The 19,422-nt window shown below is 45.0% G+C and overlaps 1 protein-coding gene across 7 annotated transcripts in view; it reads left to right on the plus strand.

Moving 5' to 3' along the window:
- The window catches only part of PTPRU (protein tyrosine phosphatase receptor type U), a 369,964-nt gene that overhangs the window by 145,101 nt on the left and 205,441 nt on the right, over positions 1 to 19,422 (plus strand). For all 7 annotated transcript variants that reach the window (XM_083750621.1, XM_083750620.1, XM_083750615.1 and 4 more), the window contains exon 2: positions 11,069 to 11,197. In XM_083750621.1, coding sequence (XP_083606747.1) covers positions 11,069 to 11,197 — 129 coding nt within the window. The remainder of the gene's footprint in view (positions 1 to 11,068; positions 11,198 to 19,422) is intronic.

Consider the following 19,422-nt stretch of genomic DNA (forward strand, 5'->3'; position numbering starts at 1 on the left):
TTCGTTAACATTTGAAGTTCCGCGCGCGCTCGCCCCTCCAATCTCCATCGGTTCCACTGGCGGGGAAGGTTGCGCCGGCATCTCAGGAATGCGGAAATCATTCCAACGCTCTCCTCTCCCTTCCCGCTTCTCCAGAGCTCTCGCCTCCTGGCGCGCTCCAATCGCAAGCACCGCCTTGGTCAGCTGATCCATGGACTCCGGACGGGGCGCGCGGGAAAGCTCATCTTTCACCGCTGGGGCTAGGCCTACTTCAAACAGAATATGTATCGGGTCCGAAGACAGGTCCCACCCCAATTTATGTATAATCATGGTAAACTGTGTCCAATACTCTCGGACGGATTGATTTCCCTGTTTGCACGCCATTAAGTGTCTGCGTACCACCCCCTGTTCAATCTGGCTGGAAAACATCAAGTCCATCGCAATAAAGAATTTTCTCAAGTCTTTTAAGGCGTCATTATTCAATGCCATCAGGGGCCTCACCCAATCTCTAGCCCCCCCTCGAGGTGCCCAATCACAAAAGCCACTCTCGATTCCTCATCGGCAAAGTCATCGAACTGCAGGTTCAGTGCATACTGCATCTCTGTCTTAAAGGCTTGGTAGCTCCTTGGGTCACCCCTGAATTTCTGTACCAACCCCGGTACCTTCCTTGCGATGGGGGTGGGTTTCTCCTGTGCATCCTGCGCCCTCCTTTCCTCGAGCCACGCCGATAGCAGTGCCAGCTGGTGCTCCAAAGCTCTGTTTCTCTCCTCCAGAGTTGGTCCCCCTCCAGCTCCTCCTGCTCCTCCGGCTCCGGTTGGGTTGCTCATGATGCCTCTACTTCACACAAGCAGCGTCAAAGACTGACGGATTGCTGTAATGGGAAAAGGGGGCTGCTCATGCGTAAGCGTTTAAGCCCTCAAAACTTTGCCATCAGTTTCTAAACTCTCCCAGTCCGCGGAGCCATGGGTGCATGGCTACCTCAATCGCTGGCAGAATCCGTCAGTGGGCGCTTCCGGAATTTACGCCAACATAAGAGTTCCTTGACGGAAACTCTCCTTCTGGATTCTCTGTGTGACAGTTTCCTGCGCGGAGTAGGCGTCCCCAGCGGAGCTCCTGAGCCCTCCCCGCTGTTCTCACTGGAAGCATCTTGGAGCCATTCCTCCGCCTGAGTTTCTGCAGGAACTCTCCCTCTCCCCCTACTGGTTCCTTCCTCAGCATCCGAAGCTTTCCTAGCCTCCTTGAGCCCTTCCACCACCTGACTCTCCGATGGCAGTTCCCTGACAGTCCTCATATGGAATTCAATGGGGCTTGCTCCCTGATTAAGCAGAGGACAAAAATGCAATCAAAGTCATAGAGGCAACGTTGTCAGTTGGACTTATCACCTGGGCATGGTGCTTCTTTCCAGTTAACCTGGACGGGCTTGCGTGCTACAGCTTAAGGTTATTCATTTTTCATTCCCGAAGCCTAAAAACGAGTACTTTCTAAGTCACAGTGCTTCACAAATTGCACCGAAGGTGGCGTCCAGCTGGCAGGGGGCCTTGCTTAGGAAGATTGAGGTCTGAGTAGCTTTGCTCAGCGTGTGGCTGTTAGTCATGTTAATATTCCTGACAGACGTTCCCGCCTCTAATCCTATCCGAAACGCTGAAAGAGGGAGGAGGGAGGCATTACGCTTAGCTAGACAAAGCCCTTTCAAAGACTGTGCCTTGAATTGTGCTACCGTGCATTTAACAATTTTGATTTCCATTTTCATGCTTCTTCTTGCAAGCTAGCTGGGCCCTGTGGGTGGAGGAAAACTTCTTGCTGATGCCGAGACTACTATTAAGAGTGCAATGGTTTATTATGCAAAAGGTCCCATGTTTGATGGGAGTTGTAGTCCAACAACAGCTGGAGACCCAAGTTTGGGAAACCCTGCTCTACATAAATAATTACATTGTTTTCTGCATTTTTAAAAAATTGTTTCCCTTCCATTGAAAATAACTGCCTAACAAAATGTTCCAGTGTGGAATGCTCCTGTTTAGGCTTTCAGCCAGCCATTCCCTTTTCCCAGGATACTACAGGAGGTTAGAAATAAAGGGGAAAGGGGTGGCACACCCATTTTTGGCTCTGGCCCCACCCATTGCTGGTTTAAACTCCACCCATTTATGGCCTGAGCCTCACCCCCCAACAGATTATTCCTGAGGGAATGTGGCCCCTATTTTAGGATGGGAGCAGGAATCCAATTCAGTTTGTAGTTAAAGGTGCATGTACCTAATTTGTACTTTCTGAAACAATACACAAACAAAGACAACTGGAATTTATGCTTCTCTGATTTTTTAAATGCAGCTCTTCAGCCAAGCAGTGTGTTAGGAAATGCATCTACTAGGCTAAAGTGCGCACATAAATGTATGCATTAGTGAGAATGACGTACAAAATGCATTACATTACAGAAATTTGCTTTGAGAAAATGCATGCATTAGGCAAAAATGCATGCGAAAATGTGCCTATTAGGAGAAATTCACACTAAAAAGCTGACCAATTTTTAAGAGGACATTTTTCTAAATAAATATAAATATAAGTATAAAATAACCGACCTGGAAATGTGGAGAACTGAATTTAAGACTGGAGTAACAAACAAAAGAAGAAGAAGAAGAAGAAGAAGAAGAAGAAGAAGAAGAAGAAGAAGAAGAAGAAGAAGAAGAAAGACCAAAATTGCCAGAATTGTCCGCCCCTATTCTCAACTGACAAGATGTTGCTCACCCTTGATGCAGAATATATTTGGTTGTGTGTGCATTCTTGGTGCGTTTGTGTATTAAATGAGGTCTGCCTTCATGATTCTATGGCTTCGTCTGTGGAACAGAATAATTCTAATTTTAGCGGGATGGAAACCTGAACTGCTGGCTCTGCTGTGTCAAATATCCAGCCGTCTGTTTCACTTCCCATAGCCAGCCACCCCCCACTCCCAAAAGTGCTTTTACTGGCTTTGAAATAAATTGTGGCTGCTTCCCCCAACACACACACAACCCCAGCCATTGTATTAATAGCCCTGGCTCTATTAGAATAAGTTGTAAAATGACAAATGGCCTGGCATTTGAGATGACTGCACTGTACTGTTTGTCTGAACTTGCTTGGCTCCTTTATCCCAAATCGCTTGAGAGGTGGAAATAAATATTCTCGGTTTCGCATCAAGCAAGCAAATGACTTGCAACATAGGGGTGAGTGAAGGAGGAAGAGAGGGAGCTGCTTCCTAGGGGAATGAGCGGTTATCCATTCCAAGAATGTGAAACGAGGAATCTATCTTTCTATATTTTGCCAAGCTGCATGGAGAGGGAGAGATGGCTTTGGCATGCCATTCTCTTCAGCAGGTGTGGAAGAAATAAAATTTGAGTTCCTACTTGCTAAAGTTGGTATTTATGTATGTGTGGAATGGAATACAGTGGTTGTTGTTTAGTCATTTAGTTGTGTCTGACTTCATGACCCCATGGACCAGAGCACACCAGGCACTCCTGTCTTCCACTGCCTCCTGCAGTTTGATCAGGCTCATGTTTGTAGCTGTGAGAACACTGTCCAACCATCTCGTTCTCTGTCATCCCCTTCTCCTGGTGCCCTCCATCTTTCCCAACATCAGGGTCTTCTCATGAGGTGGCCAAAGTATTGGAGCCTCAGCTTCAGGATCTGTCCTTCCAGTGAGCACTCAGGGCTGATTTCCTTAAGAATGGATACGTTTGATCTTCTTGCAGTCCATGGGACTCTCAAGAGTCTCCTCCAGCACCATAATTCAAAAGCATCAATTCTTTGGTGATCAGCCTTCTTTATGGTCCAGCTCTCACTTCCATACATCACTACTGGGAAAACCATGGCTTTAACTATACAGACCTTTGTTGGCAAGGTGATGTCTCTGCTTTTTAAGATAATACAGTGGTACCTCTGGTTAAGAACCTAATTCGTTCTGGAGGTCCGTTCTTAACTTGAAACTGTTCTTAACCTGAGGTACCACTTTAGCTAATGGGGCCTCCCGCTACCACCACCACAGTTTGTGTTCTCATCCTGAAGCAAAGGTCTTAATCTGAGGTACTATTTCTGGGTTAGCAGGGTCTGTAACCTGAAGCGTCTGTAACCTGAAGCGTCTGTAACCTGAAGCGTCTGTAACCCGAGGCACCACTGTAGAATGAAGGAGCAGGGGCTCAGAGACACTATTCCTGTTGCAGCAATTCCATATTCTGCCCTGGTGTTAACAGTGGCGTAGCGTGGGGGGTGCAGGGGGGGGCGGCCGCACCGGGCGCAACATCTGGGTGTTAGGGAAATCCACGGGTTAGGGGGTGCAAATTCATGGGTTAGGGGGTGCAAATTACTTGCCTTGCCCCAGGTGCTGATAACCCACGCCACGCCACTGGGTGTTAAGCTTTGTTCCTCTGCTGACTGTAGCAAGATCTCTTCACTGTCATTGGGGATGCAAACCAAGCCTCATGAGGAATGGTTGAGGGAAATTGGTATGATTAGCCTGAGAAGAGAAGACTGGGGGGTGATAGGATAGCGATCATCAAATATCTGAAGGGCTGTCCCGTGGAAGATGGAGCAAGCTTGTTTTCTCTTGCTCTGGAGGGCAGGATTGTTCCGGTGAGAGTCTGTCAAGGCTGCGAACAGCAGGACTCTTGTGGCGTCCAGTCCACTTCCACTGTGCCAACCTTCTTCTCCCAGCTACAGCAGAGTATCTTGCACAGCCTGTGTGGACGGAATCTCAGCCATGCAGTAAAACTCTCATACAACAGCTGCTTCTATTCTACAAAGCTTTATTGTACAGCAGCAAAACAACAACCAGGAGATAGCGAAGACATGATGCTTCTCCTGTCGCAGCCAAAACAGAAAGTAAAAACTGTTCACATAACAAAGTACAAACACACCCCAATGACAGGACATCATTTCCCTTGAGCTGTTAACCCTGTAAGCTCTGGGTATCCTCACAAGAATCTGAACCAATGGATTCACATTATAAGAAAGGAGAGACTAACTAAACATTAGGAAGAACTTTCTGATGGTAAGAGCTGTTTGACAGCTGAACAAACTACCTCAGAAGGTGGTGGACTCTCTCCTTCATTGAAGGTTTCTCAACAGAAGTTGGATGTCCAAGTGCCAGGGATTCTTTAGCTGTGTTTCCTTCATTGCAGGGAATCTATGATTCTAAGAACTGCCTTGTCCTCCCATGAGTGAATGTACTTATGCACTTCCATTCTGCCTTACTTCAAGCTGTTCCTTCTTGCAAGCCATTTTAGGGCATAAGGGGACTTTGCATGGATATGTGTGTTTTCAAAATAGCTGCCTGACGCACAGAGCAACAGAAGCCAATAAGTAATTAATAGACTGTTGGCTGGAACATACCCAGTTGCCTGCGCCATCCTCTCCGCAGGGCTAGGTCGCTTTGATTGGGGCCGTCTGGAGCAAAGTCACAGCTCCCAGCTCTGCAGACTTGGCAGATGGACAGAACTGAACGTTGAATACATTGCTGGGTCAGCTGTTCTTGGGGTGTGTATGTGAAGAGTCTAGTAAAGAAGAATAGCACAAGCTGGCCTCACCTTTGTGTTACCTTTGCTCAAGAAAGCAGCTCCTAGTACGTTTCTGAGCACAATTCAAAGTGTTGGTGCTGACCTTTATAAACGGCCTCGGCCCAGTATATCTGAAGGAGCGTCTCCACCCCCATCGTTCAGCCTGGACACTGAGGTCCAGCTCTGAGGGCCTTCTGGCGGTTCCCTCCCTGCAAGAAGTGAGGTTACAGGGAACCAGGCAGAGGGCCTTCTCGGTAGTGGCACCCACCCTGTGGAACGCCCTCCCATCAGATGTCAATGAAATAAACAACTATCTGACTTTTGAAGACATCTGAAGGCAACCCTGTTTAGGAAAGTTTTTAATGTTTGATGTTTTGTCATGTTTTTAATATTATGTTGGGAGCCTACAGAGTGGCTGAGGAAACCCAGTCAGATGTGGTGTGTGGGTGTGTGTATGTGTGTATGTGTGTGTGCATATTCCAGTAACAAGAAGCCGAAAGCACCAGCCTGAAGATGACGAGTGAGACCTCGTCGAAACGTCGCCTAGACACCCCAACTTTTACACGGGAAGACACCCGAGGACACCAAAACCTGCATTCCTGTACCCGTGAAAATCTACGAAAGCATATATATATATATATATATATATATATATATATAAATTGCATTCAGAAGGTGACCTCTAGATCATGGGTGGGCCCAGTGCTTCTATAGAACAGACCCCAGAGAGAGATGGTATCTTAGATCAGGATTTGACCTTGGAAACACACCTCAGTGCTCTTCCTTCTTCAAAATTTTGATCAGCAGAAAGAACAGACCATCCTCAAACTTTGAGGACACCAGCTTCAAACCCAGCACACTCCACAGTTGCTTCCCCGTGGCTGTAGACAAAAGTTTCTAGAGCAAGTGGCTCCTCTTTTAGAGCGAAAGCCTAATTCATTGTGAGGGTGGAGCCAACAGCCTGAAGCCCAAACCCTATTTAAGGCTTAGTCTGTGTATGCAGCTTGCTGGAGCAACATGAGACTTCTCTTTGCATGTGGGTGGCCCCCTTTCCTGACCCAACCTGGAAGCTGACACTTTGTTGTACCTTGGAATTTAACTCTTTGCTGACCTGCCTTTGAGGAATTTGAGTCTGGGCTGACCTAACTCTGCTCAGCAGATCCTGGATATTGACTTGAGTACAGTGGTGCCCCGCAAGACGAATGCCTCGCAAGACAGAAAACTCGATAGACGAAAGAGTTTTCCGTTTTGGAGGTGCTTCGCAAAACGAATTTCCTTTGGGCTTGCTTTGCAAGATGAAAATGTCTTGCAAGTTCCTGCGGTTTTTTTCTCCTCCCCCCCCTTTTGCTAAGCCGCTTATCCGCTAAGTCGATAAGCCGCTAAAAGCCGCTAATAGCGCTAATAGCACTAATCCGCTAAGCCGTCAATGGGCTTGCTTCACAAGACGAAAAAAACGCTAGACGAAGAGACTCGCGGAACGGATTCTTTTCGTCTTGCGAGGCACCACTGTAGTATTTTGCTCCAGGGATCCAGCTGGGACAGGCCTGGGCCTAGACCCCTTTCCCCAGCAGGGACCGCTGCCTGAAACAGAACAGCTGGCCAGGGCTGATTGGAGTTGAACAACATATTGCGAGCGACTAATTCCCCACTGCTGCTCTTAATTGTCTCATAAAATAACATGGAAATAAGCACTAAGCACACTGTATTGTAGCTTTACATGGCTTTTCTGTTAGGTGAAAGCTCGAATATAGCACATAAACTAACAGGTAGGGCAACATTGGGGAAATGGAATCACCTGCCATGTGAATGCAGCCAAACAACCCAGATAGAGCACTGCCCTCTTTTAAGGTTGGGACACTTGGCCACCCAATTCTTGATTTCTTGCTGCTTCTTTTTAGCCGCAAAGCTGCATCAGGGTTGGAGAACAGCCTGCTAATTGCCTCGTGGAGATATTGAACTGGTGGTGCATCTTTTTAAAACTGCAGCAAAGGACCTTGGGGGAGCAGAGTTGACCAGTGTGACTTGGGGATGGGAAGGGGAAAGAGATTGTTAAACAAGTAACAAAATAATAAATAGGTTCTGCCTGGACTGCTCAGGGGCCATTTGCCTTTGCTCATTCTGCTTGCTCAGAGCTTTCTTAATATGCCTGCTCCCGTTGGCTCAGGGGGCCAGCATTAATTATTGCTGAAGCACTGCCCTGCTTGTAATCTGTGGCTTTAATGGAACAATAGGTCAGCACTCAACAAGCTGGGCTGTGCCAGTTAACAGGCTACACACACACACACACACACACACACACACACACACAGAGACACACTTACGTCGAACCCCAGAGCCTTCAAGGCTTGGCATCCTGAGGTCTTAGGCAATAGAAGATGGTGTGTGTGTGTGTGTGTGTGTGTGTGTACACAATATGATCACTGCATGGAACAGCATAGCCCGGCTGCTGAACTCCGAGCTTGTGGGAAGAGGGCTTTGATGGATTTGGGAATGACTTTATTCTGCAAGGCTGAGGATGAGCAATAAAACCTTCCACCTTGCAGATTGCTACAGGCATTATCCCCCTCCTTAAAAAAGTTGCAGTCATTTCTTTATTGGTAATGTTCTTAAATGCATTTTAAAAATGCTCTTGCGAGGAAGCTTCCCATTGCAGTGAGCAACACTCGGCAGCACCTCATGGTATGGGAGATCTTTTCTGATTTTATGCTTTACATTTTCTATGAAAAGCCCAAACAGCATTTACCTATGCCAGAGATCCTTGAGAGTCACAGCCAGTCAGAGTAGATCAGTCTTCCCCAACCTGCTACCTTCCAGTTGTCTTGGACTACAGCTGGCATCTTACCTGATGGTTGACCACAGTGGGAGGGTCTGATGTGAGTTGTAGCCCAACAATAAAAATCTGCAGGGTGCATGGAATAGATAGACCAAAGGCAGCTTCCTAGGTCTAGTAGCCATTGATAGACAGCCTCCATGCAGTTGTTTGCTCTATTTGAAATCTGGTGGGCAATGTCACGCCTTTTGGCACCTCCTTCCTCCAATTTGAAAGCTCCCAGATATGCAGTGCGCACACAGATACAGTTCATGCACAACCCTCTCAAAGCATGCTCTGATTTACTGAAATGGCATTATAAAATGACCACCATAACCTCTGGGAGGGGGGTGCGGAGATAACATTAGGCTTCCATGCAGAGGGATAAGCACACATTCTCAAACACTGTAAAGCTCATTGCAAATGTAAAGCTCTGCATCGATGCTTAGTAGTGGCTCCTGAGCCCCATTTCACCAAAGTGCTAGAATGCAGCAACATTGTCTGCTCTTAGCTCTTTTTGTTTTGGTTTTGGTCCAGTTCTCTAGGTGAGTCAGATCAAAAAGATGCTCTCAAATAAGCCATCTTGCCTGTGTTGGCTGAGCAGCCTGGGGCAGGGATTGGGGAGGTGAGAATCAGTAAGGTTCTGTAGAGATGACACATTCTGGAATAAAATACAGTCCCCTAAAATATGAGACATCTGTCAGCCCTACCTTCATCCATTAAAGGCTCTGTATCCCATTTAACAAGACCTTTGGGTGGTTGGTGCTTTCAGCCCATTAAATGTCGTCCTGTCCTGTAAAATTCTCCAGATGGAGCACCATTGAAATGATCCTAGTAGAAGTGAGACCAGTCAACATGCATGGATTTCAGTAGCTGGCTAGCATGTTGATAGGTGTGGGCTATCAGTTGGGACAGGGAAGGGAAATGTGCTTCAAAACAACCATGCCTGTCTGCTAATATCAGTTGCTGCTTTGCATGATGCAAAACCATCCAATTACAGAGTGGTTGAGGCAGCATTGCTGCATAGTGATGTAGCAAAAAGTATATCAGGCTGGCAGAAGTAGAGAACTGCACAGTCCTCTGTGCAAACTTAAGTCCTGCTAGTTCCATTTGCATGCAGTGATTAGCCAAAGCATGGCTAAGCATGGATGAATTAGCAGGCAGGTATTCACAGCAAAAAATAATCACTTCTTTGCTCTTCCCCTGGCCAGCCTGCTGCTGTGCTGTCTGGATCTAAGCTGTGTGTTGAGCTAGCTTTATGTCTGAAACTGGCCTTGTGATTTCTCACCCCTGGACATGCTACAAGAGGTAACCTAAGGCCACATCTACACTATAAAGCAGTGCCATTCCCCTTTAAGCAGACATTGCCCAAAAGAATCCTGGGAATCTGTTGTAGTGTGTTAAAATGCTGAGAGTTGTTAGGAGACCACTGTTTCTCTCACAGAGCTCTGTGAGGGGAATAGGAATCTCCTAAAGCAGGCAATAAGCAAACTCGGCCCTCCAGATGTTTTGGGACCACAACTCCCATCATCCCTGACCACTGGTCCTGTTAGCTAGGGATGGTGGGAGTTGTAGTCCCAAAACATCTGGAGGGCCGAGTTTGCTTATGCCTGTCCTAAGACTCCCCACACCCTTAAAACAATGGCAGTTCCCAGGACTCTTTGGGGAAAGCCATGACTGTTACAGTGGCACCATAGTGCTTTAAATATACTATGTAGGTAATGCCCAAGAACAAACATTTTTTGTAGCTTGTGGTTTATACCTAACCATGCTTTGGCTTAGTGTTATGGGGAGCCGGGCTACTATGTTCAGTGGAGCTTATTCCATAGCAAGTGTCCTTTATATAGCAGTCCAAACAATTTGCATTATATATGTGCCAGATATAGACCATTTTACTCTTCCCTGCTTCCCCCCACCCCACATCTTGTGGCCCTACAATACCCACCCCTTTAATCAGTGTTTAGCTGTGCTGAATCCTGTTTTGATTTTAAATATCTTGATGAGTCTAGAACCTGATGGGACTCCTGGGGTTTTTACAAGTTTCATACTAGCAGGGAAAACTTAAATTTGGGGAAACGGGGTGGGAGAGCAAGGAGAGCATTTGCAAATTCTCTTTTGTCCAAGTTGTTATTTTCTGTTCTGTCAGTGGTGACAGGTGAGGTGGCTTTGCTAATTGAAGTGATAAAAGAAGTTGGGATGAGCCATGCAAGGAAATAATTATGAAGCGCTGGCATCACACTGAGATGCCCTTAACTTGCATGCTGATGGCTCTGACACTCTCCACTGCCACTGCCGCCTCCCCGTGTCCCTGTGTATGTAAGGGGCTTGCTGGATCAGGCCAAAGGCCCATTTAGTCCTGCATCCTGTTTTCACAGTGGCAACCCAGATGCCTTTAGGAAGCCCACAAGCTGGGAGTGTGTGCAACAGCACTCTTCCCATTTGTAGTTCCTTACAACCGGTATTCAGAGCCACACAGCTTCCAGCAGTAGATCTCAGGTGGAGACTGGGCAGCCAACTGTTGGCAGTGCTCTAAATCTGGATTTCCTGCATTTGCGCTAGATGACCTACAAGTTCTCCTTCAGCTCTTTGAAACGAGAGCTGTGAGGCAGGATGGATTTCAACGGTGGAAATACCTATCGATTGTGTCCTTTGTGTGCTTTCTCTGATGTTTTCTGTGTCCTCTTAAGATTTGTTTTGTGTCTCTCTTTCTGGGAAAAATATGCTGTCCTTCACCCCAATGTTTCTTTTTGTCTCTATCCCACAGCTGGCTGTACTTTTGAAGAAGACGGGGACTTAAACCAGTGTGAGTATAGCCAAGGTGTTGAGGATGACTTTGATTGGCAGCTGACCCGGAGCTACCTCATGCCCCACCTGACATCTGATCTTCCTCATGGTGAGTTGGAACAAGAAAGAGTCTTGTGGCATTTTGTAGACTAAGAAATGCATTTGGCACCAGCTTTCATGAACCATAGTCCATTTGTTCAGTTGGCCAACTAAATGTGTATGTGTCAACAACAACAACAACAACAACAACAACATTACTTATACCCTGCCTATCTGACTGGGTCACCCCAGCTACTCTGGGAGGCTTTCAACAGAAAATAAAACAAATAATGAAATGTATATACACATACACACCTGAATACCAAGGGAAGAAGAGGGAAAGTATTATTTTACAAAGTGAGGTCAAGGGATTCTCCAATAAGTATGAATAGGTCTATCACAGCAAACAAACACATAGGAAAATGCCTTTTTCTGAGTCAGACTATGTTGGCAGTTGTTTTCCAAAATATCTGAAGGGCACCGGGGTGGGGAAGACTGAATCATAACCTGGTTAGAAGGAACAGGTCTTATGCTCTATTCTAATATACATATATAGTTTTTGACAAGCATCTGGAGCAATTTGCTGCTGCATTAAAGTTTGCAGATGATGTAAAGATATGAGAGATTGGTGATGAATAATGAAGAGGACTTGGCAGTCATGTGCAAAGCTCCATGGATTGCTTGGTAAGCTTAGATAGTTCCAACAATACATGCATTAAGGTTTGAAAAACACCAAGGTCATACATCTAGGAATGACAATGCAGGTAATTTCTGGGGTTGGATGGAAACCGTGTCTTAAAAAGCAGAGCTGCTCTGGAAGTGACTTAATGGTCATCAGGATTTGACCTTTACACAGTTGGGTATTTTAACATCACACCAAGCAATTATTCTCCCCAGCTAGCAATTAGTTTCTTCTCTACATGAAATGCCTTGTTCTATTCTATAATGGCTGTATTTGGAGAATAACCTTTGTAGTCTTCTGCATAAGGAGCAAAGGATGTTGTCATATATTGTGGCTGGGTCAGATTATTTGTTCATCTAGCCTAACGTGGTCTACTTTTCTTGTCTACATTTTAAGAACTTCTACAGGGACTTAGACAGAAGTGGGATCTTTAAGTGAATCTGTTCAGCCAGACTTAAGAGATGGACAGGCTTATTTTTGGAGGTGATGCTCCTTTGGTCATATAAGTCCTGACCATTAATTGCAGCATGGACATCTGTAGCTAGTTTTTCAAATGATTTGCAAGGCATCTCTCTATTGAAATTGTACAGTAAAATATGGGAAATGGTCTTCACAGAGAATCTAATCCAACAACCTCACATGAGTAAAGGCCAAAAGAAGAAATATGTATTCACAGCAGACTTAGTGCAGCACATAGGTAGACTATGGAACTCACTCCCACAAGAGGCAGTGAACACCACCAACCTAGATGTCTTTAAGAGAGGATTAGGCAAATTCATGGAGGTGAGGGCTATTGACGGTGAGTAGCCATGATGGTTATGATCTGCCTCCACAACTAGAGGTAGTAATGATTCAGAAAACCAGTTGCTGGAAACCATAGGAGGGGAGAATGTGCTATTGTGCCCAAGTCCTGTTTGCAGGTTTCCCATGTGTATCTGGTTGGCCAGTGTGAGAATGGGATGCTGGACTGGATCGGTCGTAGGGCTGATCTAGCAGGCTCTCCTTATGTTCTCAGGTTCTTACAACTGATGAAGTTTCGTAATGTATATAGACAAAACAGAAAATTCAAAACCCGTGCTGAAAGTCTGGAAGAACTTATGGATTGTGTAATACTGTGTTAATTTTGAATAGTATGTGTGAACTTAACTCTCTTCTCTAATATTGAATAATTACTTGTGTCTCGGTGAGAAACAATCTGCAGTTTATTGTTGCAATGGTTTGTCTTCATTGTTATTTTATTTTCTGACCCTGGCACTGTTGCTTGAATGTTGCTTATTTATTAATTAATAGCCTTTATATGCTGCTTTCATCCCTAACTCCATCCACTTGAATTGGGCCTGAAAGCATACCTGACAGCTGACATAAGCCAGACTGAGTTTCTTGCATTGAGTCAAGGGTTGGACTGGATGACCTATAAGGCACTTTCCTACTCTAAAATTCTGTGCTTCTTATGTGTGTGTTCCCATCTCCCAAGATCTATAAGGAGATGGTGAGCTGCTTTCTGCATCGATTTATCTTCAGGAGTGGTCCCATGTAGAGAGTGTGCTAGCCATCAGTCTTGAGGGTTAACGAAAGCATATATCAGCATAGTGGAATAGCACACTAAATAACACAACGGAAATGTTGAGTACACTGTGCTCACTGCCATTGTCATGTGGATTTGGCACTCACGAGCTATTGTGGGGGAAAGCAAAATGACAGTCCAAAGTAAGCAAATGAGTAATTTTCAGCAAAGGGGCTCCAGTCATTGTGCGATGGATGGTTTCCATAGCTGTAAATCCAGCAGCCTTATACTTTCTCCATTATTTTCATGAGATAAGACATCTGACCCAAGAAATGGAACCAAGGACAGCCGAGGATGATAAATTGCATCTCCAGTGATATACCTTTATCACTATAGAAGGCTTTTAACCTGCCTTTTATCTGGGGGGTTCAGACCATGCTAAATGTGCCATTTACAGAAACTTCTGTTCATCCATAGCTGCTAAGTGCCTGTCTAGATACAAAGGTTTTGCTTTCACCGAAGAAGCAGTATTAGGCGATACATAAATGACAACAAGTGGGTGATGTCACCAATCTGCATTTTACGGAAAGTCCGCATTGCAGAATTTTCTTGCTTCTGATTAGCCATGGGTGGCTTCCCTCCCAAGATTAATTTGGAATTGGCTCGGCCATTAAGAGCATCACTCGAAAACTCTTGCATGGGGGTGGGACACACACACACACACACACACACACACACACACACCTTTTCTACCATTCTCTAAATGGACTTGCAGTGTTGGCATCCAAATTGGCATTGTTGGGCAACTGCTGAGGCCTATACCCCTGCAGGGAGCCCAGTGCCAGCCTTCCAGCTCTGCTGCTGCAACCCTTCAGGGTTGCAGCCTGTGAACCTGCCCCTCTCCAAGTGAGTGAGCAGCAACAGGGGCAAATAGAAGGAAGAGCAGCAGCAACCTCTGCTCATCTTGGCCTCTCCTTTTGGATGGTGTCTTGTCCTTTGCCTCAGGGTCACTGTGTTGGCCCATGGAGGACTCTTGATTCAGATGATGCCTCGGTCACCCCAGTCAAGAGGGAGTCCCTGGCTGCACCTTCTACACTGCTTTGGCCTAAGGTTGTGACTTTACTGTCTGTTTGAAGAGGACTTTCCTGTGGGCTTTCTTGTTCCACAACCACACGGAAGCATGAAATTGCACAATTGCCTACAAGTCCTTTAAAAATGGACTGCAGCTCTGCCAGAGGGGTCCTGTGTTTGGGTCCTGCTTGTGGGCATCTAATTGCCCCCTGTGAGAATAGGATGCTGCACCAGAGAGGCCATTGGCTTCTTATGTCCCTTTCCTCCCTATTTCAGCCAGCAGGGTTCACTGGGAGCTGTCCAAGGTGCTGATTTGCCTTGTCTTGCCTCTGACCCAGAAGAAGCTCTGGTAATGATTACTGCTTCCCATGATGGCGAAAGCCCCAGTCCAATAAAATAGGTGGCAGTGTGGCTAGGGTGCAGAGAGACAGAGTAAGTGAATGGGTATCAGCTGCAGTGATGAGGAGGTGGTGAGGCTATTCAGAGAGGCCTCCTCCAGGCAATCTTGCTCAACTCCCCTTCAAAGGATAACGCTGGCATTGGCAAGGCTGCTTGAACGTTACTTTATTTAATAACAGCCTTGATATGCCACTCAGTTCACTGTTCTCTGGGCAGCTTACATTAAAACAGCAATCTTCAGAAAACAACCAAAAGAGAATATTAATTGCTGGATTAAAGTAAGAACCAGCCTAGTATTTATTTATTTTTTAGTGACAGTGTAAAAATCATAGAAAAAGCACCCAGCATCAGTAAAAATATACAGTCCATCTAACATTCAGTGAATTGAGAAGTTCTCACTTTAAAGGTCTGTGAGACTTAAAGCAGATCTTAACCTGTTGCGGAAACAAAGAAGGTGATAAGCGAGTCTCTCCAGAGAGAGCATTCTATAACAGATGTCCCATCTGAGCCATGCATTTAAAGTTACATACTATTTCAAACCGTCATGGCAGAATTTTGGGAACATCATTATATTCCCATGATATTCTTGGGAGGAAGCTGGTAAAACATGGGTTGAACAAGGTAACTGTTAGGTGGGTTTGTAGATGATTGACTGACCAAACCCAAAGAGTACTCATTAATGGTTCCTCGTCATCCCAGAAAAAAGTGACAAGTGGGTGCTGCAGGGTTCTGTCCTGGGCCTGTTTTTGTTTAACATATTTATGAATGACTTGGAGGAAAGAATTGATGGGATGCTAATCAAATTTGCAGATAACACCAAACTGGGAGGGTAGCTAATGCTGCAGAAGACAGAATCAGAATTCAAAATGACCTTAACAGATTGGAGAACTGGGCACAAGCTAACAAAATGAATTTCAGTAGGGACAAAAGTAAGGTTCTGCACTTAGGCAGGAAGAAGCAGATGCACGAATATAGGATGGGGGACACTGGGCTTACTAGCAGTACACGTGAAGAGGATCTAGCGGTCTTGGTGGACCACAAGCTTAACATGAGTTAACAGTGTGCTGCAGCAGCAGCAGAAAAAAAAAGCAATGCTATTCTAGACTTCATCAACAGAAGTGTCCAGATCAAGGGAAGTAATAGCACCACTCTATTCTGCCTTAGCCAGACCACACTTGGAATACTGTGTCCCATTCTGGGCACCACAATTTAAGAAGGCTGTTGACAAGCTGGAAGGTGCGCAGAGGAGGGCAACCAAGTTGATCAAGGGTCTGGAAACTAAGCCTTATGAGGAACACTTGAAGAAGCTGGGTATGTTTTGCCCCTGGAAAAGAGGAGACTGAGAGGAGATCTGATAGCCATCTTCAGATATCTTAAGGGCCGTCACATGGAGGAGGGAGCATGCTTGTTTTCTCCTGCTCTGGAGGGTAGGACTCAAACCAATGGCTTCAAGTTGCAAGAAAGGAGATTCCGCCTAACTTTCTGACAGTAAGAGCTATTCGGCACTGGAACAGACTCCCACGAGAGCTGGTCCTTGGAGGTTTTTAAGCAGAGGTTGGATGGTCATCTGTCATGGATGCTTTAGCTCAAATTCCTTCATTGTAAGGGGTTGCACTAGATAACCAACTCTTAAGATTCTATGATTACCCTCCCAGAGCTACAATTTTTGGAGCAGATTAATAATTATCCCCTCTTCCCAGGCAATTCTAGGAATTGTAGCTTTGTAGCTGATGGGAGCTGTAGTCCAGCAACATCATTCAAATAAAGATATTCTAAGAGACAAGGCAGTGTCCTCCCCACCACAAAACACACCAAATCCCTTGCAGTGAAAAGGATGCTTGATTTGTAATGCATCCAAGCATTACCAGTGGGGCAGATTTCACATTCAAAGCTGGGTAATTACCAACCTTGGGCAATGTAAGTGCTTGAAAATGTTGAGATGAACTGGTTACAACACCTGCTTCCTAGCTCAGCCCAGCAGCAGAGCAGTGCTTTCTCTGCTTCTTCCTGAGGCTGCCCACCTGATGCTTCTGCAAGTCAGCTGACTTGTGCTACATCAAAGGATGCGTTGGCAAAGCAGCCGCCCATGTGGCTGTGTCTACTCGAGAACAGGGGAACAGGAAGCAACTCCCCAAGCATTCAATAGGTTCAGAATCATTCGTTTCTAGTCATTGGACTATTACAAAACAGAATTTATGAAAATGTAAGGCAATATAGCAGATACAGACATTAGCCTGGACAGAAACGACAACACAAGTAAATTTAGAATGCTGAGTTTCCTTGGCAGATCGTAACTTGCCCCTTAAAAAAAATGAGATTATTACCCGTAACAAATATGAAAATGATTAAAATGAAATAAAATATGTTATGCAAGTTAAAAAATAAATTATGTAAAACCAGAATAAACTTAAAATCTGGACGCTTCCTGGCAAAACACAGCATTTTATCATTGAGCATTAAATATGAATTCATATCTATTATCCAGCTGGGTCCCAAATGAATATAAAATGAACCTCAATACACATGTGAGATTGCAGACATTCAGAAGTGTCATGTCAGAGGCCCAGTGATAATCTAACTTCACTTGTGAACGCCTCCTCAGAAACTCCACGTCTAGGTTTCTGTCTAGGCTGGGACTTTGCCTTTGAAACAATGGTTTTTGCTGGCTCTGGGTATCAGTTTGTTCTCTGCCCTTGAGCTCTCCTTCCTAGTTTCAACTCTCAGCTCTGACTCCTGTCTATTTGCTGTGTACCACTCAGTGATTTCTCAGCAAGCCACCACAGGACTCCAAAGTACAGAATCCAAGTAGCCTTATTTTTTCAAATAAGGTCAACTTTCCATTTTGGTCCATGAAATCAAAATATACACAGAGCACAAACTTGTTGTAAAATAGCTGTTTATCCCCATCTGAATTGTTGACAAGATAATTGTTTTTGGTTCTTCTCTCTCCCCCCCCCCCCGAGTTTTAAAGTAATTATGGAGCACCACAGGAATTTGAATTTCACATGCAAAAAATGGCCAATCTTTCTTAAAGAGATGCTGGCAGGATCTAAATATTGGCTTCTCAATGATATCTAGCACTGCTTATAATGCAAGGCGTGAGTGTCTTGAGATAGTGCCAACTGGAATCATTGCCACAAAATACCTTAAACATATTTTCTCTGTGTTAGCGTCTTAATAACTCTGTAAGCTGGTGGAAAGGGCACTTTGGCTCGAAAACCAGTAAATAAATACTCCTCCTCCTAATAATTTTAAAAGACAGGTCTGGATTGCAATGACTACAGATTTTGGCTTAAACTGGAATTCTAGACAAAAGGCCACACAACCTAGTTTTGTTAATATGCTTAGAAATTGAAAAGAGAATGGGAATTCTATTGTTAGCCCATTTCTGGCTCTGAGCTGGTGCCCATAGAAGTAAATATTCTGTCTAGGTGAAACAAGCTTCTGGTTCAGCACCAAATAGTCAGGACCACGGAGAGCTCCTTCCAAAGCAAGCTTCAGATTGTTTTATTGATTTTATTGCCTTATCTTTTTGGAAACCACTTTGAGGTTCTTAATATATATAATTTTTACTAAATAAACAGACAAACAAACAAACAGCTCCCTGACCAGAAATATCACCAGTCTGAAACGTCAGAGATCTGTTGTTAGTCAGCATGGATGATATTCAGCTGCACAGACCAATGCTTTGATTCACTATAGAGCAGCTTTCTATGCTTCTACTTTAAGATTAATTGCCTGTGGATGTTTACACAAATAACTCTGGCACACCTGGACTTCACCTGTGCTTTTTGTATCCTGTACAAAGACAATGAAATAAAGATTTTGGGAAAGCAACCAGATGCCCATTGTAGCCAATGCACATTTTGTGTTCCATTTTGGAGACCTTTTCAAATAAAGCTGATCCAAGACCGCATGGGCGAAACCTCCTTCCATCTCTTCCTTCTGTGAGTGTTTTTGGCTTGCCATAATATCCCTCTCCTTATGACTCTCCCCTCCTTGGTGGTCTTGCTCAGCTGCAATGTCTGCATTTTAGGAGCATTCCATTCCAGGCCATGGAAGTCACCATCATTTCCCCTCTCAAACTTTGAGCACTGGGGAAGAAAACCAAAACGCAAAACCTGGGGTGTTGTGTCATTGAAGATCCTTGGGGTTTTGTTAGCGCTTGGGCAAAATGCTCCATCAGTATCATGCAGCCAGCTTTTCCGTCGCTTGGAGAGACCATGGATTTCTGTGGTTTACTTTTGGGGTTTATCCTCATTTCCCGCCTCTTGGTTTGTTTGCTGAGAGTGGACAAGGAAAGTTGGAGGCCACTGCTGCAGCTTTATCAGTCCTCTCCAGTCTATCTCAGTCATTAGGTAGATGAATAATATTTCACATTGCTGTGGCCTCTCTCGGGAGCACTTTGCATCGGAGACTCGTGGTCTTAGATTAAAATGAGTTTTTATTGGATATCTGCCAATTCCAGAGAGCACTGAATTTATTTGAACAGAGATTGGCTGCTAGCCATCACTCCCACAGCTTCCTTTCACATATTGTTTTATTTTTTCACAGGGTAGGGTGTGAGGGGGAGAGGGAGGTTCTGTTCAGTTTGTGTTTCCTTCTCTCTCTCCACTTCATAAAGATTTCTCTTTCTGAC

This window comes from Podarcis gaigeae (assembly GCF_964106915.1).
Source record: "Podarcis gaigeae genome assembly, chromosome: 8".
In the NCBI taxonomy this organism is placed as follows: Eukaryota; Metazoa; Chordata; class Lepidosauria; order Squamata; family Lacertidae; genus Podarcis; species Podarcis gaigeae.